Source organism: Eleutherodactylus coqui, chromosome 8 (genome assembly GCF_035609145.1).
Source record: "Eleutherodactylus coqui strain aEleCoq1 chromosome 8, aEleCoq1.hap1, whole genome shotgun sequence".
Taxonomy (NCBI): domain Eukaryota; kingdom Metazoa; phylum Chordata; class Amphibia; order Anura; family Eleutherodactylidae; genus Eleutherodactylus; species Eleutherodactylus coqui.
The window spans coordinates 79,133,132-79,150,071 of record NC_089844.1 but is presented as its reverse complement, the minus strand read 5'-3'; the positions used below and the strand labels follow the sequence as shown (position 1 = coordinate 79,150,071).

General features: G+C 42.6%; 1 protein-coding gene across 1 annotated transcript in view; it reads right to left on the bottom strand.

Moving 5' to 3' along the window:
• The window catches only part of STK39 (serine/threonine kinase 39), a 410,115-nt gene that overhangs the window by 340,683 nt on the left and 52,492 nt on the right, over positions 1-16,940 (bottom strand). Inside the window, exon 2 of the mRNA XM_066575910.1 lies at positions 8,594-8,706. Within this exon, the coding sequence (XP_066432007.1) occupies positions 8,594-8,706 (113 nt within the window). The remainder of the gene's footprint in view (positions 1-8,593; positions 8,707-16,940) is intronic.

The window sequence follows — 16,940 nt, the reverse complement described above, 5'->3', positions numbered from 1 at the left end:
TGGTTATATGCATCGCATCTTACATATGCGTGATACTTGCCCTTTAACATCGGCACTTATTGCATTAGGGATAGACCCTAAATACTGGGTGAACTTTTCATGCATCCGCATTAGTTGTTCTGCAGTATCGGCAGCCATATTGGTGGAGGGCATAGCCTTGCTACCGCGGCCCTTCAGTGAATTCTCGCGCATGCACAATGTGAACTAATGAACGCCAAAACTTAGCAATGTGGCGATGGGGTAATGTCCTGCTTCTTGTAGCATTGGGCACATAATCTTGCACACCTGCATCTTGGATGAAAAGGTCTTTTAGGGTTGAGCTTGTCCGATTGGGTGAGTTTTTAATTGATTTTAATTAATGTCGGTGGGTGATTGGTGAAGATTTTATCTGTTTTGTATTTATATCCTGTGTTGTTTCATTGTTGGTATGGACTGGAAAAAGACTGCTTCCTAGTCGAAACGTCCTCTGCTTGCGCACTTTGCAATAAAGATTGGCACTTAATCATGTGAGTACTGTGCTATTTGGAACCTTGGATGCGGCTCTAACACTACAAGGACTTTGTTAGATTATATGGGTCTTGGATCCAGACCTATTTTTTTGAGCCTGTACCTGTTGCCCAGAATATACCTCCCCTCTCATTGAGGTGAATTTAGGTGCTGTTGCCATTACCTGGTGCCATATCTATGTCATATCCATCTATCTATCTATCTATCTATCTATCTATCTATCTATCTATCTATCTATCTATCTATCTATCTCATATCTATCTATCTATCTATCTATCTATCTATCTAGCTCATATCTATCTATCTATCTATCTATCTATCTATCTATCTATCTATCTATCTATCTATCTATCTCATATCTACCCATCTATCTCATATCTACCCATCTATCTATCTATCCATCTATCTATCTATCTATCTATCTATCTATCTATCTATCTCATATCTACCTATCTCATATCTACCTATCTATCTCATATCTACCCATCTATCTCATATCTACCCATCTATCTACCTACCTATCTATCTACCTATCTCATATCTACCTATCTCATATCTCTCTATCTCATATCTACCTATCTCATATCTACCTATCTATCTCATATCTACCCATCTATCTCATATCTACCCATCTATCTACCTACCTATCTATCTACCTATCTCATATCTATCTCATATCTATCTATCTCATATCTACCTATCTCATATCTACCTATCTATCTCATATCTACCCATCTATCTCATATCTACCCATCTATCTACCTACCTATCTATCTACCTATCTCATATCTATCTCATATCTATCTATCTCATATCTACCTATCTCATCTATCTCTTATCTATCCCTCTCTTATCTATCTATCTATCTATCTATCTATCTATCTATCTATCTATCTATCTATCTATCTCTTATCTATCTATCTCTCTCTTATCTATCTCTCTTATCTATCTATCTATCTATCTATCTATCTATCTATCTCATATCTATCTATCTAGCTATCTATCTATCTATCTATCTCATATCTATCTATCTATCTATCTAGCTCATATCTATCTATCTATCTATCTATCTATCTATCTCATATCTACCCATCTATCTCATATCTACCCATCTATCTATCTATCTATCCATCTATCTATCTATCTATCTATCTATCTATCTATCTATCTATCTATCTATCTCATATCTACCTATCTCATATCTACCTATCTATCTCATATCTACCCATCTATCTCATATCTACCCATCTATCTACCTACCTATCTATCTACCTATCTCATATCTACCTATCTCATATCTCTCTATCTCATATCTACCTATCTCATATCTACCTATCTATCTCATATCTACCCATCTATCTCATATCTACCCATCTATCTACCTACCTATCTATCTACCTATCTCATATCTATCTCATATCTATCTATCTCATATCTACCTATCTCATATCTACCTATCTATCTCATATCTACCCATCTATCTCATATCTACCCATCTATCTACCTACCTATCTATCTACCTATCTCATATCTATCTCATATCTATCTATCTCATATCTACCTATCTCATCTATCTCTTATCTATCCCTCTCTTATCTATCTATCTATCTATCTATCTATCTATCTATCTATCTATCTATCTATCTATCTCTCTCTTATCTATCTATCTCGCTCTTATCTATCTCTCTTATCTATCTATCTATCTATCTATCTATCTATCTATCTATCTATTTATCGTCTGATAATCCACAAAGCATAATCTACCACAAGAATTTAGTGTAGTCTGGAAATCACAAGATTTCCATTAATGCTAAACATCTACCTTGCCTGCGCTGTTTTATGTAAAATGGCAAGTAACAGTTTTACATTGTTCAATGAACTGTAATTAGAAGGGTCACAGAAGCATTTTCAATCCTGTGATGGCGCATTGCTAAAGCATTGTCACTGGTGTTGATCAAACTGAACCAGCAGAACCTCATTTCGGGTCAAACTTTGCAAAAAGTTAAGTTCAGCACAAACCTGAACTGAGCTTAGCAAAGTTCTACCTGAAACAGGGGTTTACTGGTTCAGTTTCCTGAACACTGGTGTATAACACTGTCTAAGAGCTACTAAGGCAATGTATAACACTCTCAGACTGTTATAGTAGGCTTTTATAGCTCTTAGATAGTGTTATACACGGCTTTTGGGGGTTTTGGTGAACTTCCAGTTTGGTTCAAGCTAATAACTATTGCAAAAATTCGGCAAACTGGGCAAACCAAACTTTTCAAAAGTTCACTCATCCCTAATTGTCACTTTCCATTGCAACACCAATACTACTTTAGTAAGGAGTCACACTGGTTATGCAACAACTCTTGGAGGTGAAGTTGAAGGTAAGTAGCTACTGTTGCCTAGCTTGGTATTCAATTATAAACCTCCTGATTTTACAGGATGAGTCAAAAGTCTCTTTACAGGTGTGTTTTGCAGGTCCACATATGCAATGCCACTGACAAAGGAGAAACAGATTAATGTAATACTGCTGGCAGGGTTGGGATCAACATGTCACACAGCCCAGTCATTCAATGGAACACATGCCATGCAGGTTAAAGGGGTTGTATCATTACAAATGAACATTTTTTAACGGCCAGGCATAAAATAAAATAAGACAGCGTACCTGTGTCAGCCTCTGGGACCCATCTAAGTGGCTCCCACGGTCCTGGCCCTGTACCCCAAGTAGACGGCTGCCGGAAGTCAGGTGACCACTGCAGGCAATTAGCGGCCACAGTTTCACTATCCCAAACTCCTGGCATCATGGCACCCAGGATGTAAGCACTGATGCCAGGTGATCTGACAGTGATGCCGTGGCCTCTGATTCGCCACAGTGGTTACCCGACTTCCGGCGGCTGTCCACTCCAGAGGTGAACACAGGGCCATGGAAGCCACTCAGTTGGGTCCCAGAGGGCCGAAAACAAGCGAATATACTGTGATTTCTTATTTTATTTCATGCCCAGCTGTAAGTAAAAAAATGTTATCTTGTACAGATACAACCCTTTACGCATGACGGTGATGTGACCGACTCCAGGCCTACGAACAGATCACCCCAGACGTGTTGAACGGTGCGCATTCAGACTGAAATGAGTGAGTTTGCCTATTTCTTATTGTAAGCAGTAATACAGCATCATATGGAGGCAGCATACAGCGGCACATAGAATGTCTCTAGTCACTGGCATAACTATAGGGTCTGCGATTGCACCCGGGCCCTTAGGGGGCCCATAACGCCTCCCTTTTCCATACAGCCCAGTACTATGAATAAAGCATTATAGTTGGGGGCCCCATTACAGGTTTTGCATTGGTGCCCAGGAGCTTCAAGTTACGACTCTGCGTTAAGAGGTTAAGAGAAGTTAGGGGGCCCCAAGATAAACTTTTGCACCCGGGCCCATGAGCCTTTAGCTACAGCCCTGCCTATAGCTCTATAATATGAACCCAATGGGCCAATGCCGTGCATGGGACCTAATCTTTAAAGTTGACCGAGATGCACTTAGAACTGCCAGATTAGCACAAATATAATGCCTTCTGTCTGGAATTTTCCGGCAGCTAATCTGGTGTCTGCTTTACTCTTACATGATGTGAATGAATTCCCCTTTAGCTATTTTATTTAGAGGAAATGATTTCCATAAGCATGAATGAGAATGACTGACCTGTAATCACCCATGCAGGACGAGACATGTCTATCTGAAAGGACTTGGGAGTAATGAATGATTAATCAGCCTCAGCATAGCCTCCTTTGCATTCTACCACCACCTGCGGCATGCCCCTCGCTGTGTAATTGAATCAGGACCGGGGGACGTGCCTTTTCAACCTATAAAGTGCATTATTACTTATTTAACAACTTTTAGCCAAGGGAAGCCGAGTTCTCTAAATAGAGCTGTCAACCTATCCAAACTTGTCAGACCTGTGCTGAGAATAACAAGAGATTATATATAGGACCAGAGGCTTAATGTGGAGCTTCTGGGCCTCGATGCAAAGTCTGCTGTAAGACCCTCTATCTACCAAGTGCCATCTATAATACTGATGTCTCCTTATGTGCCGGGGGGCTTCTGAGCTGCACCTGAGCACCAGATCCAGAGGCTACTACAACCAAGCTGGCATCTCTAAGGCCCCCTTCACATGAGCCTAGTTGCGTTTTGCATAAGCAGAGCATTTCTGCGGGACGAACAATGCTTTTTTTGTGCATTGGTGTATTTTACTGTACTTTTTGCGATTGCAAGGTAGGTTCATTTGCGCGCGGCAAACAAAGACGCACTGATCGAAATGGCTAATTAGTTTCTTTTTCCTGCGTCTCCTTGTGAATTGGGCACATTTGTGAAATCTATGTGGACCTTTGGTGCGCCAATATGCAAAAAAATAGAGAACGCTTTTTTATTTTTTGCACAATTGAACTGCGCATTCAAAATATGGAAATGTGAGCGAACCAATGGGTTCTATTCTCTGGGTAAATACGCCTAAAATAATTAGTGGAGATAAGATTCTTGAACTGTACTCCATTATATTTCCATCTACAAAGCCTTTATAGCCTTCAGGGTTGGATATACTGGATGAAGTATGGTATTCTTAGGCCACTCTCATACATGTGCTATTTACCATGATTACCATGCCTAGGTGATAAGAGAGGTTGTCTCACGACTGACTTTCAATGGAGTTGTCAAGGAGTTTTAGTATTGATGACCTATTCTCAGTAGTGCTGTCTATATTGCAGTGGTCCAGGTTGGTATTGCAGGAACATCTGCCATTGAATTCAATGGGAGCTGTGCCTGTAGTATCAAATCCGTCAGCTGCAATGTTGACAGCGCTATTTGCTTCCAGTACTGTCTACACTAGCTGTGGGCCCAGGGATCAGCTGATTGGCTAGGATCTCAAGTGGTGAAACTATTGATGATTAATACTAAGATTCCCAAAAACTCCTTGAAAGGGGTTGTACCAGAATTCCAAGTTATTCCCTATCCACAGGATAGGGGGGATAACTTGCTAATGGGTGGGGGTCTCACTGCTGAGATCCCCCACGGGTCTCAAGTATAGGAGTCCCGTGCCCCACCGTTCTCCTCACTGTGGGCTTACTGCACCCTGGCAGTAAGGAGGAGACTGAATGAAGTGCTAAATTGGACTGCTGGGATACTTCCAAGGTAATTCCATCAGCCCCATTGAAATGAATGGCAAATTTTCATGTTTTCATTTTAGTTATTTTCATCCGTACTTTTCAAGAGGTATAACTTTTTTATTTTTCCGTTGACAGAGTTGTATGAGGACTTTTGCAGGACGAGTTGGCTCTTTTAGGGAGCTTCAACACAGGACAGATTGTTCCACAACAGTGTTACGGAATATGCTGTTCCCTAATTCCGCATCAGATTCTGCACTTGTAACTGTGGATTTTGATACGGAATTGCTGGCAGGATTCTGTTGTTTTCAATTTCGCACCAAAATCCACAGCGTCATAGTGCAGATTTTGGGGCTGAATATTCTGTCTTGTGTGAAAGGTCCCTAATGGTATCACTTAATGCACCATATAATACATCGAAAAAAACTTTAAAATATTTTAAGTAGGGTAAAATGAAGAATAATAATGCAATAGTAGCATTTGACAAGTTAACTTTATTCTACGGGTCAGTGTGATTACGGCAATATCATCTTTATAGATTGTTTAGGATTAGGGATGAGAGAGTATACTCGTTAAGGCTAACTACTCGAGCGAGTAGTGCCTTAGCCGAGTATCCTCCCGCTCATCTGTAAAGATTCGGAGGGCGGAGCGGGTGACAGGTGAGTTGCGGCGGTGAGCAGGGGGGAGCGGGGGGAAGAGAGAGATCTGTTTCATACTCAACCTGCACCTCTGTGCCATGCATGACTAAAGACATAGGCCAGAAAGGGTATAATTTTTCTTTGAGGAGAGCACCGAGAAGGTGTGAGGAGACTTATAAGGCCCTCAATGCTCCTCTGGGAAATATGCAAATTGCAAAAGAGAATAATACCTCTACAGCCCCACCTATTGGAAAGCTCTGACTTTGTCTCACAATTCTCAGTCATAGTTACAAGGCTTGTTAAAAAATCTGACAATGACTTGCAGAGATGCTGCTTTCCAACAGATGGCACTGTAGATGTATTCTTTCATCTTTGTATTTGCATATTTCCCAGAGGAGCATGGATGGACTTATAAGTCTCCTCACGCACCTTCCAAGTGCTCTCCCTAAGGAGAAACAATACCCTTCCTGATCCACATCTATAGGCCTCTCACTAGCCAAGCCAGAAACCTACTGGACACTGATGCGGAGCAAAAACCCTAAAACAGCTGTCTGTGCGTGGTTAACTTTTCTTTCTGGAGAAAACTCTGGCTTTGGCTCACAATTCCCAGTCATTGTTATGAAAGTGTGTTAAAAAGTTTGAAGTTTACTTGCAGAAATCCTGCCTTCCAATAGTTGGCGCTGTAGAGATACTGTTCCATTTCCCTGATGGCAAAACTAATGCTCCTTTCCAACGGGACGATTGTTGTTCAAAACCATTCAGATTTCCGTAGGAGTGTGGGAATCTGAACAATAATCGTCCCGTGTAAATGCATGCAGCGACTGAATAAGAGTTGTTTAGTCATTTAGTTTCTGCATGCAGAAAACAATATCGTGCCCGATAGCTCGTCCCGTCTAAGAGGACCATAAAGATTTACCGGTGTGCACACACATTATTTCTAATTTGCTTAAAGCAACAAATTCTCATGGAAAGAGTTCAATATAATACTGACAGACTGCAAATCCCATCACAACCACTAGGTGGCCACAATAGACACATAGGAGACAGATCTTGTGACAGAGTATCACCAAATCACATTTTGAAAAGCTGGTTTTCTTAATACATGCAGCTGACTATATAAAGCCAAAAAGAAAGGTAAAGAAGGACACATCTGTAATCTGGTAGGTTACCAAGGTAACGACTTTGTTTTTTCAGTACACTCATTTCAATCAGTGTACCGTACTGCTTTATACTAATCCTGAGTTATAGACTGTATTACAGTCCAGAGCTGCTTTTTCAACTCTCCAAGCTTCAGAAGTGAAATCTCCCAGCATTCCCTGCTAGTTCATTGTCTGCCTAGAGTTTGAATGGGTTGAATTCTGATAGCCGATCTCTTTATTCCTCCTGCAAGTAAGCCACCTCTAGAGATGTCTGGTAGTGACTTTCTCCATTGTCCCCATGGTAAGCAGATGAACGCTCGGCCAAACCAAACGTTCATGTGTATCGGGGAGTCGGGAGAACATTCAAGTGACAGCTATTGAAGATATATGTCCGTGAACAAAATGTATGCTGTGAGAGGGGAGAAAGAGGCAGTGGGATCACATTCCATTCTCCCCCCTCAGCCTATATGTGAGATGCATAACACTAGGGGCACTCTTTCACTATAATAAGCACAAATCATGCTGTGTCTGAGAAATACGTACCTAAACCTCCAACAAGAAGCACATTACAAGAAATGGACTAAAGGTGGTCTCACATTTATGCTGTGGGTTCTGATTTCCTGAGCCATCCAGGAGCAGGAAAGGGGAGTCCTCACGGTCAAACACCTCTGCCTTATGATGGAACCGAACAGTGCCGAATGATCCCCATTGACTATAACAGGGTCAGTTTGGTTTCTGCTCAGGCACCCTGTGTGCCTTTGATTGGAGGTTCCAACGCAGATGTGAGACCAGCTTAACATACCAGCATTTCAGTTCTGCTCTGTATGTGAGACTTGAAAAATCATATAGATACAACGGACACTGAATTCATGGGAGTATAATTCTGTAAGCAGTAATCTGCCTCTAGTGGTGGCTACAATTCTTCGCTATGACGGTGTTACCACAAGCAGGAGAAAGTCATTCCCTGTTTGGTCCCTTCCCATCATGGACCAACTGGAAGGATGTTGAATAAGTCTTCTGATCTATTTGTGCATTATTTATTCAGGTCTGGTATAGCATCGCAGAACTGCCAGCAAATTCAGATGTTGCCTGTCACATTGGCTTCATGGTTTTGCTGTCACAGACAGTACATATATTTTTACTCAAAGTAGTGGTAGAACCATAAAACAACTTCTACTTACAAGTAGCTCATCCATGCTTGTCTGGCACTTCTCTAAGTTTATCCTCTTTATGGCAACCCGCTCTTGCCGGGGTTTGCATAGTGCTGCTTGTACTACCGCTGTGGCACCGCTTCCTAAAACAAAATTAGTTACAGGCTTAGAGTAAATGACATTAAATTGTTTCAGTTATGCAGAACTTTACACAACACTGAGAAACTAACAAGCCCACATTTTTAGGCCGGCTGCACAAGGACAGATTTGCATTTCGGAATCCGGAGCGGACATTTGCCTTCGGATTCCGAATACCTTCCATAGCATGCAATGACAAAGCGGGTTTTTCCTGTACACAAGCGGAAATCAATTGTGATTTTCCGCTCATGGAGGAAAAAAAAATGCAGCATGCTCTATTTTAGTGCGGATTCCGCATGGACGGCTTCCATTAAACTCAATGGAAGCCATTCGACACGCAGGCCTTTCGCAATGATATTGTGGAATGGTTGCGGGTACCCGCATCATTGCCTGGCGACGGCGTGGGAAAAGCAGGGATTTAAAATTAAAAAAGAGTCTTAAAAGGGTTTTTTCACGACTTAAAATAGCTTCACATCCACTCTATTCTTCCTGGTTGCTGCTGACCAGGTCATGTGACTGTTACAGCCAATCACTGGCCACAGCAGTGCCCTTCTATAGTCAGTGATTGGCTACAGCAGTCACAGGATAGGTCATCAATAGTTTATTAGCTGGAGCCTGCTGCTTGGGATCCCGGGCGATCAGCCGATTAAATACCCGCTGGTAGCACTGCAATACACAGAGTTCGGAGAGAAAACTGCTGCGCCAACCCTTGTGTAGTGGCTTGCACTAGTAATGGTAGTTGCAGCTCTCACTGATTTCAATGGGAGTTGCACCTGCAGTTAAAAGTGTTGGCCCCTAGAAAGTGGTTAGAGCAGCAGTTCCAAGCCAACCCCTGTGTATTGTGGTGCTACCGACAGGCACAAAACTAGCTGACTGGCTGGAATCTTGAGCAGAAGGTTCGAACCAATCAACTTTTGATGACCTATCCTGAGTTTGGTTGGGGTTGGAGAAGTGACCCTGCAGTTATACAGTAAGAGAGAAACAGGTCCTCCATTCTCAGCATCAGAGGGGGTTTCATAGGTGAGACCTCCACTAATCATAAACTTATCCTCTATCTCGTGCATAACTTTTGATTTTACGTGTCTCATGCTTACAGACTACAAACTTTATGTTGTTTGATCATTTCCATGTGCCACTTTGTCTACAGGGAGAGAGGGAATAAGGCAACACTAAGGCTTATTCAGACGACCGTATTTATGCAGCTATTTAGCCACGTAAAAAAAGCGAAAAAAATCACACATAACAAATGACCATGCGAAGCATTGTTTTTCAATGTATTCATTCAGATGAACAATTTTTGGGCGCGGAAATAAAAAATTGCGCCGGGAAAAATAGGACATACATGACCATTTTCAGGTGCCAATTTTATACGCCGTGTGAAAAGATAGGTTTTGCCCTATCTTTTGCCAAAATACGTAGAAAGCTCCCATAGACTTATATGAAAGCTAAAAAAAAAGGAGGGGGAGGTAATTACCCTGCGTACAATGCAGGGAAAAGAAGACATCTTGCACTAATTAGGTATTTAATTGCCATTCTAATTCACAGGAAGGGTGTTACATGCAAGCGGGTGAACGGGCATTTTGATCAGCAGTAGAGATGAGCAAGCATACTCGCTAAGGGCAAATACTTGAGCGAGTAGTGCCTTTTGGGAGTACCTGCCCGCTCAGCTCAAAAGATTCGGGTGTCGTCAGGTGGCAGGGAGAGGCGGGGGAGAGTGGGGAGGAAGGAGGGGGAGATCTCTATCTCCCATAGCTCCCCCCTGCTCACTCACGCAACTCACCGCTCACCCCCGCCGGCACCCGAATCTTTTGAGACGAGCGGGCAGGTACTCGCATAAGGCACTACTCGCTCGAGTATTTGCCCTTAGTGAGTATGCTCGCTCATCTCTAATCAGCAAACTTAACCGATCGCCTAGCACAGACATATCAGCCTGCAACTTGCTCTCTTTTCTCTTCATTTTATTTTATGCGAATTACCATCCTTACATGTAAAGGTATTACACATACGCTTGTGCGAACGGCTTTAAATACATGACTTTTGCTGAAGAGCCCAGCGTGGCAAATCTTCATTCATGCGATTATACGGTGCAAACGGTGACCGTAAAAACGCATACGGTCGTGTGAAAAAGGCCTTAAAGGGGTTTTCCAGGCTATTTATATTGATGACCTATCCTCAGGATAGGTCATCAATAGTTGATTGCCTGGAGTCCACTGCTGAAGACCCTGACTGATGAATTGTTCAGGCTCCCGCTGTTAGTGCCAAAACATGGTGTATGGAGTAGAAGAAGATAGTCCAACCGCTGTGCAGTGGCCAGTGCTTGTAACTGCATGCGTATCTCCCATTAGCATCAATTACCTGTACAGGGTTGTGAGCTCTCTGCTTCCGCACTGTACCGTGTTTTGACAGCAGGTACCCAAGCCGGAGTCACCAGCGACAGACCTCAGCTAAGGATAGATCATCAATAGAAATAACCTGGATAACCCCTTTAACTGCCGGCTTATACTATGCACAGGGTTTGTGTGTAGCCTATAGCCATGGAGACACATAGGTCTACATGAGAGCTTCATGCAGAATATTTTTAAACAAGACTATTTGTAAACTTGTTCCATTTTTTATTTTGCATGTAGCAAGGGGGGAAACTAAATAGTTGCAAAAATAAATATATCCTTTAGTAACAATCCAAACAAAAACCTAAGATGCTGCCCTTATTGAACGTCTTCTGACAACTGAAGACAATCAGGTTCACACAATTGGTTACTTGCAGCTCTAGACCTTCTGACACTCCTTAGCTATACACAAACAGAATTTCTACTATATTAATGTAGCATCCGGGCCAAGAACAAAAGTTGTGCGTAAAGTAAATAGTTCTTCAGCCAAAAGTAGGATATGGAACGTCAGCGTAATGAGATGGAATTACCTCAAGGGGAAAGAAACAGGATCATTGCTTTTACACAACCTGCCCACTTCTCCAAGCTAAATAGCCTTACCCAGATCCACCGCCATATACACAAAGAGTATGCACACACCGTGCCAGATAGTAGTCCCGGGGGAGGAAGTAAAAGCATCGAGGCGGCAAGCAAATAATGACAATAATGAAGTCCTAAAACATTGTTATATACATCTTTCTCCCATACTGTCCCCTAGTGCAGATCTTGGGGAGTATGTTTAGGAAGAAAGGCTGCAAAAAGTGGGGGCTCCATTAAAAAGCTAAGTGTGAAACCACCCTCAGGGTGTATATAGACCAAAGCTGTTATGTGGCTGTGATAATTACGACCGCATAGCGGGATAAAAGGAAACCACTCATCTCAATGGATTTCAGTGGTTTCGTTTTCACTATCAGGATTCTCGCCCGTTAATTGTACGGATGAGAAAACATTGGACCTGCCCTAGCTTCCCCAAACTTAGTGAATACATGGTGCCAGAGACGTAACTTGAAGCTCCTGGGCCCCAATGCAAAACCTGTAACAGGGCCCCCAACTACAATGCTTTATTCATAGTACTGGACTTCCTATATGGAGAAGAGAGGCCTTATGGACCCCCTAAGGCTCCTGGGCCCGGGTGCAACCGCATCCTCTATAGTTACGTCCCTGCATGGTGCGGGAAAGATCGGGCAGCACCTATCTTCCCATGTTTTTTTATCAAACCCCTGCGCTCTGGACCAGAGTTTGTAAATCCAGAAAAGGGGAAGAAATTCCCTCTGTTCAGTGCCGCAAAGCCTAGTTATGCCCAAGCTTGTCTGAATAAATCCTAAGGGCTAATTCCCACAACCGTGATTTTAGCGCGTATTATGGGCATGATGCATGGCCGCGTGACACACAGTGAATGGAGTGATGGCAAAAATACACGTCCGCATGTGCAACTACACTCGCCGCTATGGAGCACGGTTGCGTATGAAGGGGTATTTCTTCCAGAGTATTCAAACTCGCGCGCTATGGTCCTGCGCTATCTTTCCCGCATTTAGTACTAGGAAGCCCTGTTTTCTCTCACCTGTACGAGCGAGAATACCACTAATGAAAACAAAATCATTGAAATCGGTGGTTTTGTGTTACGCGGCCATGATTATCACAGCTGCGGAATAAGTTGGTGCTATACAAATAAAGATTATTATTATCACAGCCATGGGCTAAATCACACACATGTGAAGAAGCCCTTACACTGCAGTGCTTATGTAAAGAGATATATAGAACATTTTAACTAAACCCTACTGCAAAAATAATTGTCCGCTCAAAATACACGCATTTAAGTGAAAAAACGTGCTCCCCAAAGGTGTCCATAAACTTTAACCCTTTCCAATCCAATTTGTATCCTGGTTTTCCTAGGGGGCTTACTCTTTTTCTGCCGTTACACAAGAAAGCATCACAAAGTGATGTCACCCTAGGAGTCAGTCATGCTTGCACCAAGGGACTTTACCTATTATGGGCCAATGAGAAAGAGGGTTGGGTATGTTGGATTTTAACAGGAGCCTGGCCACAGCTTATTCTTCTCTCCCCTACAATAAAACATGACCAAGTAGAGTATGCCTATGTGGGAATCAGGAGAAATAGCTAGTGGACGCATAAGCCATGTGTTTGGCAAGCTTTATGGTATGTCATAATTCAACTTTTTTTTCTTATATCTTAAAGGGAAGTTCCATGGCACATTTATGGTATATGGTTGTTTGGCTGCCAAGTCCACATTACAGTTCATGGGAAGTGTTGACTCAATGAATAGGTGAACGGGGGTCATACTAATACCCCTTTTTTCCTAATAGGTGAAGGTTCCAGAGGTCAATACTATCCAGCAGGAAGAATATGAAGAATACAGATCGGATGTCGTAGCCACAATGGAATCATCCCTTTTCGGCTAGAAGCCGGTTTGCCCTTTGTTTGGGTAATATGCTCCTGATCCTGGACAGGATATCACTAACACGGATAATTATTAGTTAAGTGAGACATTCCTACTGTTTGCTTTCCTATTCATAATTACAATGCCAGGGTAATTTGTAGCAGACACAAGTTACATGTCCTTGGGGTTACACTTTGGAGAAGGTGTAGTTGAAAACAGAAAATGGAAGTTGCCAACAGCAACAAGAATTTACATATTTAAAGGACTCATCTACTTTCTTCTCTTTTGACAGTTAGTTATAGATTAGGAAATCATACAACTTTCTCATATAAATGTATTTAAAGTTCTGCTCACATCCCTTCTTAAACCACCTATTCACATAGTAGAATAATATAGTCTATGGACTGGTCTGGTATGGATGTCAGTCACATGACCCACAAAACATGTCAGGTGACCCCTGGTATTCCACTGATACTGATAGGTGAATAGTAGATTCTTCATGTCTCCTTTGTGTGGTGGGGAAGAATATAAGAGCTACTTCTTCACAGGCAATGACAGACATGGAGGGACAATTTGGTAGGGGTTTCTTCAGATGTCCGTATTTGAATGTTTTTTTTGTGCGTGCATGAAATATATACATGCAATGCACACCGAATAGAATCAATTGGTGTCAGAACAATAGGTCCTGCTCTATTTCCTGCATACTTGCACACCAAGGGCCTCGCAGAAGTCTATGGGAGGTGTGCAAATCCGCACTCAATATGCACGCAAATGCGTAATACGCTGCGCAATTCTGTAAAAAAAAACACATCTGGACCTCATTACGCCAAATAGCCTTTTAAGCAAAAGGTGTGTCAAATGCGCATGTGAACAAGGTCCATTGTGTGCGAAACGTACAGTACTATGCACCGATACGCACGCAAATCTACCTAATCAACCTCATTCACGGCACAAATGTGTTGCACTGAAGCAAGCTCAACTGCACATACGTTCGTCTGAAGCCGCCTTTAGTTCTACTCTTCAGTAATCCACTATTCACCGATTAGATGTATCAGTAGTATCAGCTGGATAGGGTCACATGATATGCTCTGTGGGTCACATGACTGACATCCATTACTATGGATAGACAAGTTCATGGACTATAACATTCTAGAGTTATAAGAAATGTGTGTGAACCGAATTTTAGGCTAATTTCACATGGGTGATCGCGTCTTTGTTTCCGCGATTTCTGGGTATCAGCGATGCTTTTTTTTTTAGAATAATCGTGCATTGTTTTGCTGCCGCCCGTGATAAAAACGCACAATATTTTTATCGCGAGAGTTAATAGGACTTTCTAATGTTAAAATCACATTGCTTCACAAGGCAATTTTGTTGCATTGCTATGTCATATAAAGGGGACTCCAGAGGGAAACATGGGGGATAAAAAAAAAAAAACGCAAAAGATAGAGCATGCCGCAATTTTTTGCCCTCTCAACATTGCAGATGGGAAGCAAACCATTGAAAATCATTAATTTCATAAACACATGATTTTCTCACCCGGGTGAAACCACCCTAAGGGCTTAGTCACACGGACACATCGGCGCCCGTGTTACTGCAGGTAGGAGACGGCCGCACTTCAGGATGGACGTCTCTCTGCAGCGCTGGAGGAAAGAATATGTGACCGGCTTCATTGCTGGTCATGTGTTCTTTCTTTAGCGCTGCGGGGAGTCGTCCGTCTTGAAGTACAGCCGTCTTCTTCCTGCAGGAAGGGCTCAGTCACACGGGCGCATCGGCGCCGGTGTACGGGTGCCGATGCGCCCGTGTGACTAAGTCCTAACTCATATAAGTGTATTACAGCCCTGTCTGAGAGATGTATAATGAGTGCAAATAACAGAACCAAAAACTGTCATGAGAAATTAGTCATTGCCTATTCGCATGTATCCCAGCAGGAGTTCATCAGCTTTGTACATAAAAACACTGGATCAAAACAGAAAATAAAGAGAATTCATAAGTATGTACCCTACAGGACATGTTCACATGGGCTTTACCTGGCAGACGTTGATCTGACATTTTCTATCTGCCTCAGAGTTCTACTGAGGATTTTAATGTGGACCCCCCCCAAGATGTAGCCACAGCCAATGATGCAAATCCAGGTTCGGCCACCCAACATGTCAATTCTTTTGTTCCACAACATGGGTTGTAAATATCTACCTGTGCCATAATCAGCAATGAAACTATGCTGTAAATCAAAAGTCAAAAAAGTAAAATTGCACTGTGTGAGCGAAGCTCTATCCTCCCACACTTGCTGGAAGAATGTAGTAAATGTATGGCGTGTGGGTTGTGATGACTCAGGAGCCGTGCCTGCGCCGTCTGCAGTAGGTGGCAGTTGTAGCATACAATAGATATCCTCTTGCAATGGCCAGGATCAGTCTGATGAATGTGTGCGAACTGTGCCCAAGAAGCTTAGGTCCAGCTCACGTTGGACGGCGCACGGACACTCATCTGTGTGCTGCCCAGTCTGTGTGCACAGAGCACATTGCATGTCCTATTCTCATCTGTGATATGGACCAGAATAGGAAAAGCTGACATTTTTTTTCTCTTTTCAGCGGGGCTCACACGAGCAGGTTGAATTCCGCCCGGGCGGCTGGTGACCCTGTGTACCTCCCTTAACTGTACTGCAGATGACACCGGAGGCTCACAGGCGGTCATGCGCAGTAGGTTCTTTTCATGTGTATTAATTGTGCAGGAGGTGCGGGTTGGACGCCTCCACTGATATTAATAGAGGCCATCCACGCGGAGTCCACAGCAAAATAGAGAATGCGGCACTTTTTCTCACACTCACGGAATACGCAATTTGCATTTGTGATTGTGAAGGAAAAATTGCAAATGCATGCCTTTCAATGAAAGCCTGCGCAGACGTGGATCGTGGAATTCACAATACAAATCCAGTCGTGTGAGCCCCACCTTACACAGACCATCAATCTGTGTAAAAAAAAAATGCGTATGTCAATAACCCTATTGAGTTTAAAGGGCTTGCGTGCTGTGCGTATGCAATCAGTTGCGAACACGGACAGCACAAAGACCAAAAATATGCCCGTGATACAATTTAAATAACTTTAGTCTTCTGTGATTTTGGCTTTACTATAAAGTTCTAGTTGTTTACAGCTTTTGTTATACACTTGACTTCATCTTCCGGATTGTAAGTAACGTCTAGCTAAACATGTCGCTTTATAGCTAAACAAAGCCAAAGCCACTTTACACATTAAAATACTTCAATGCCCAAATATTACTGCGCTAAAAGGACAAGGATTTGTACTTGGCTAAACATGTCAAATGTTTTCTCTAGCAATTTGATAAAGTTCGCACTTTCCCCATCTTATAAAGTGGTGGTATTTTGCTAGAATCGGTAGGGGTCCAACCAGTTTTTCTCTGTACA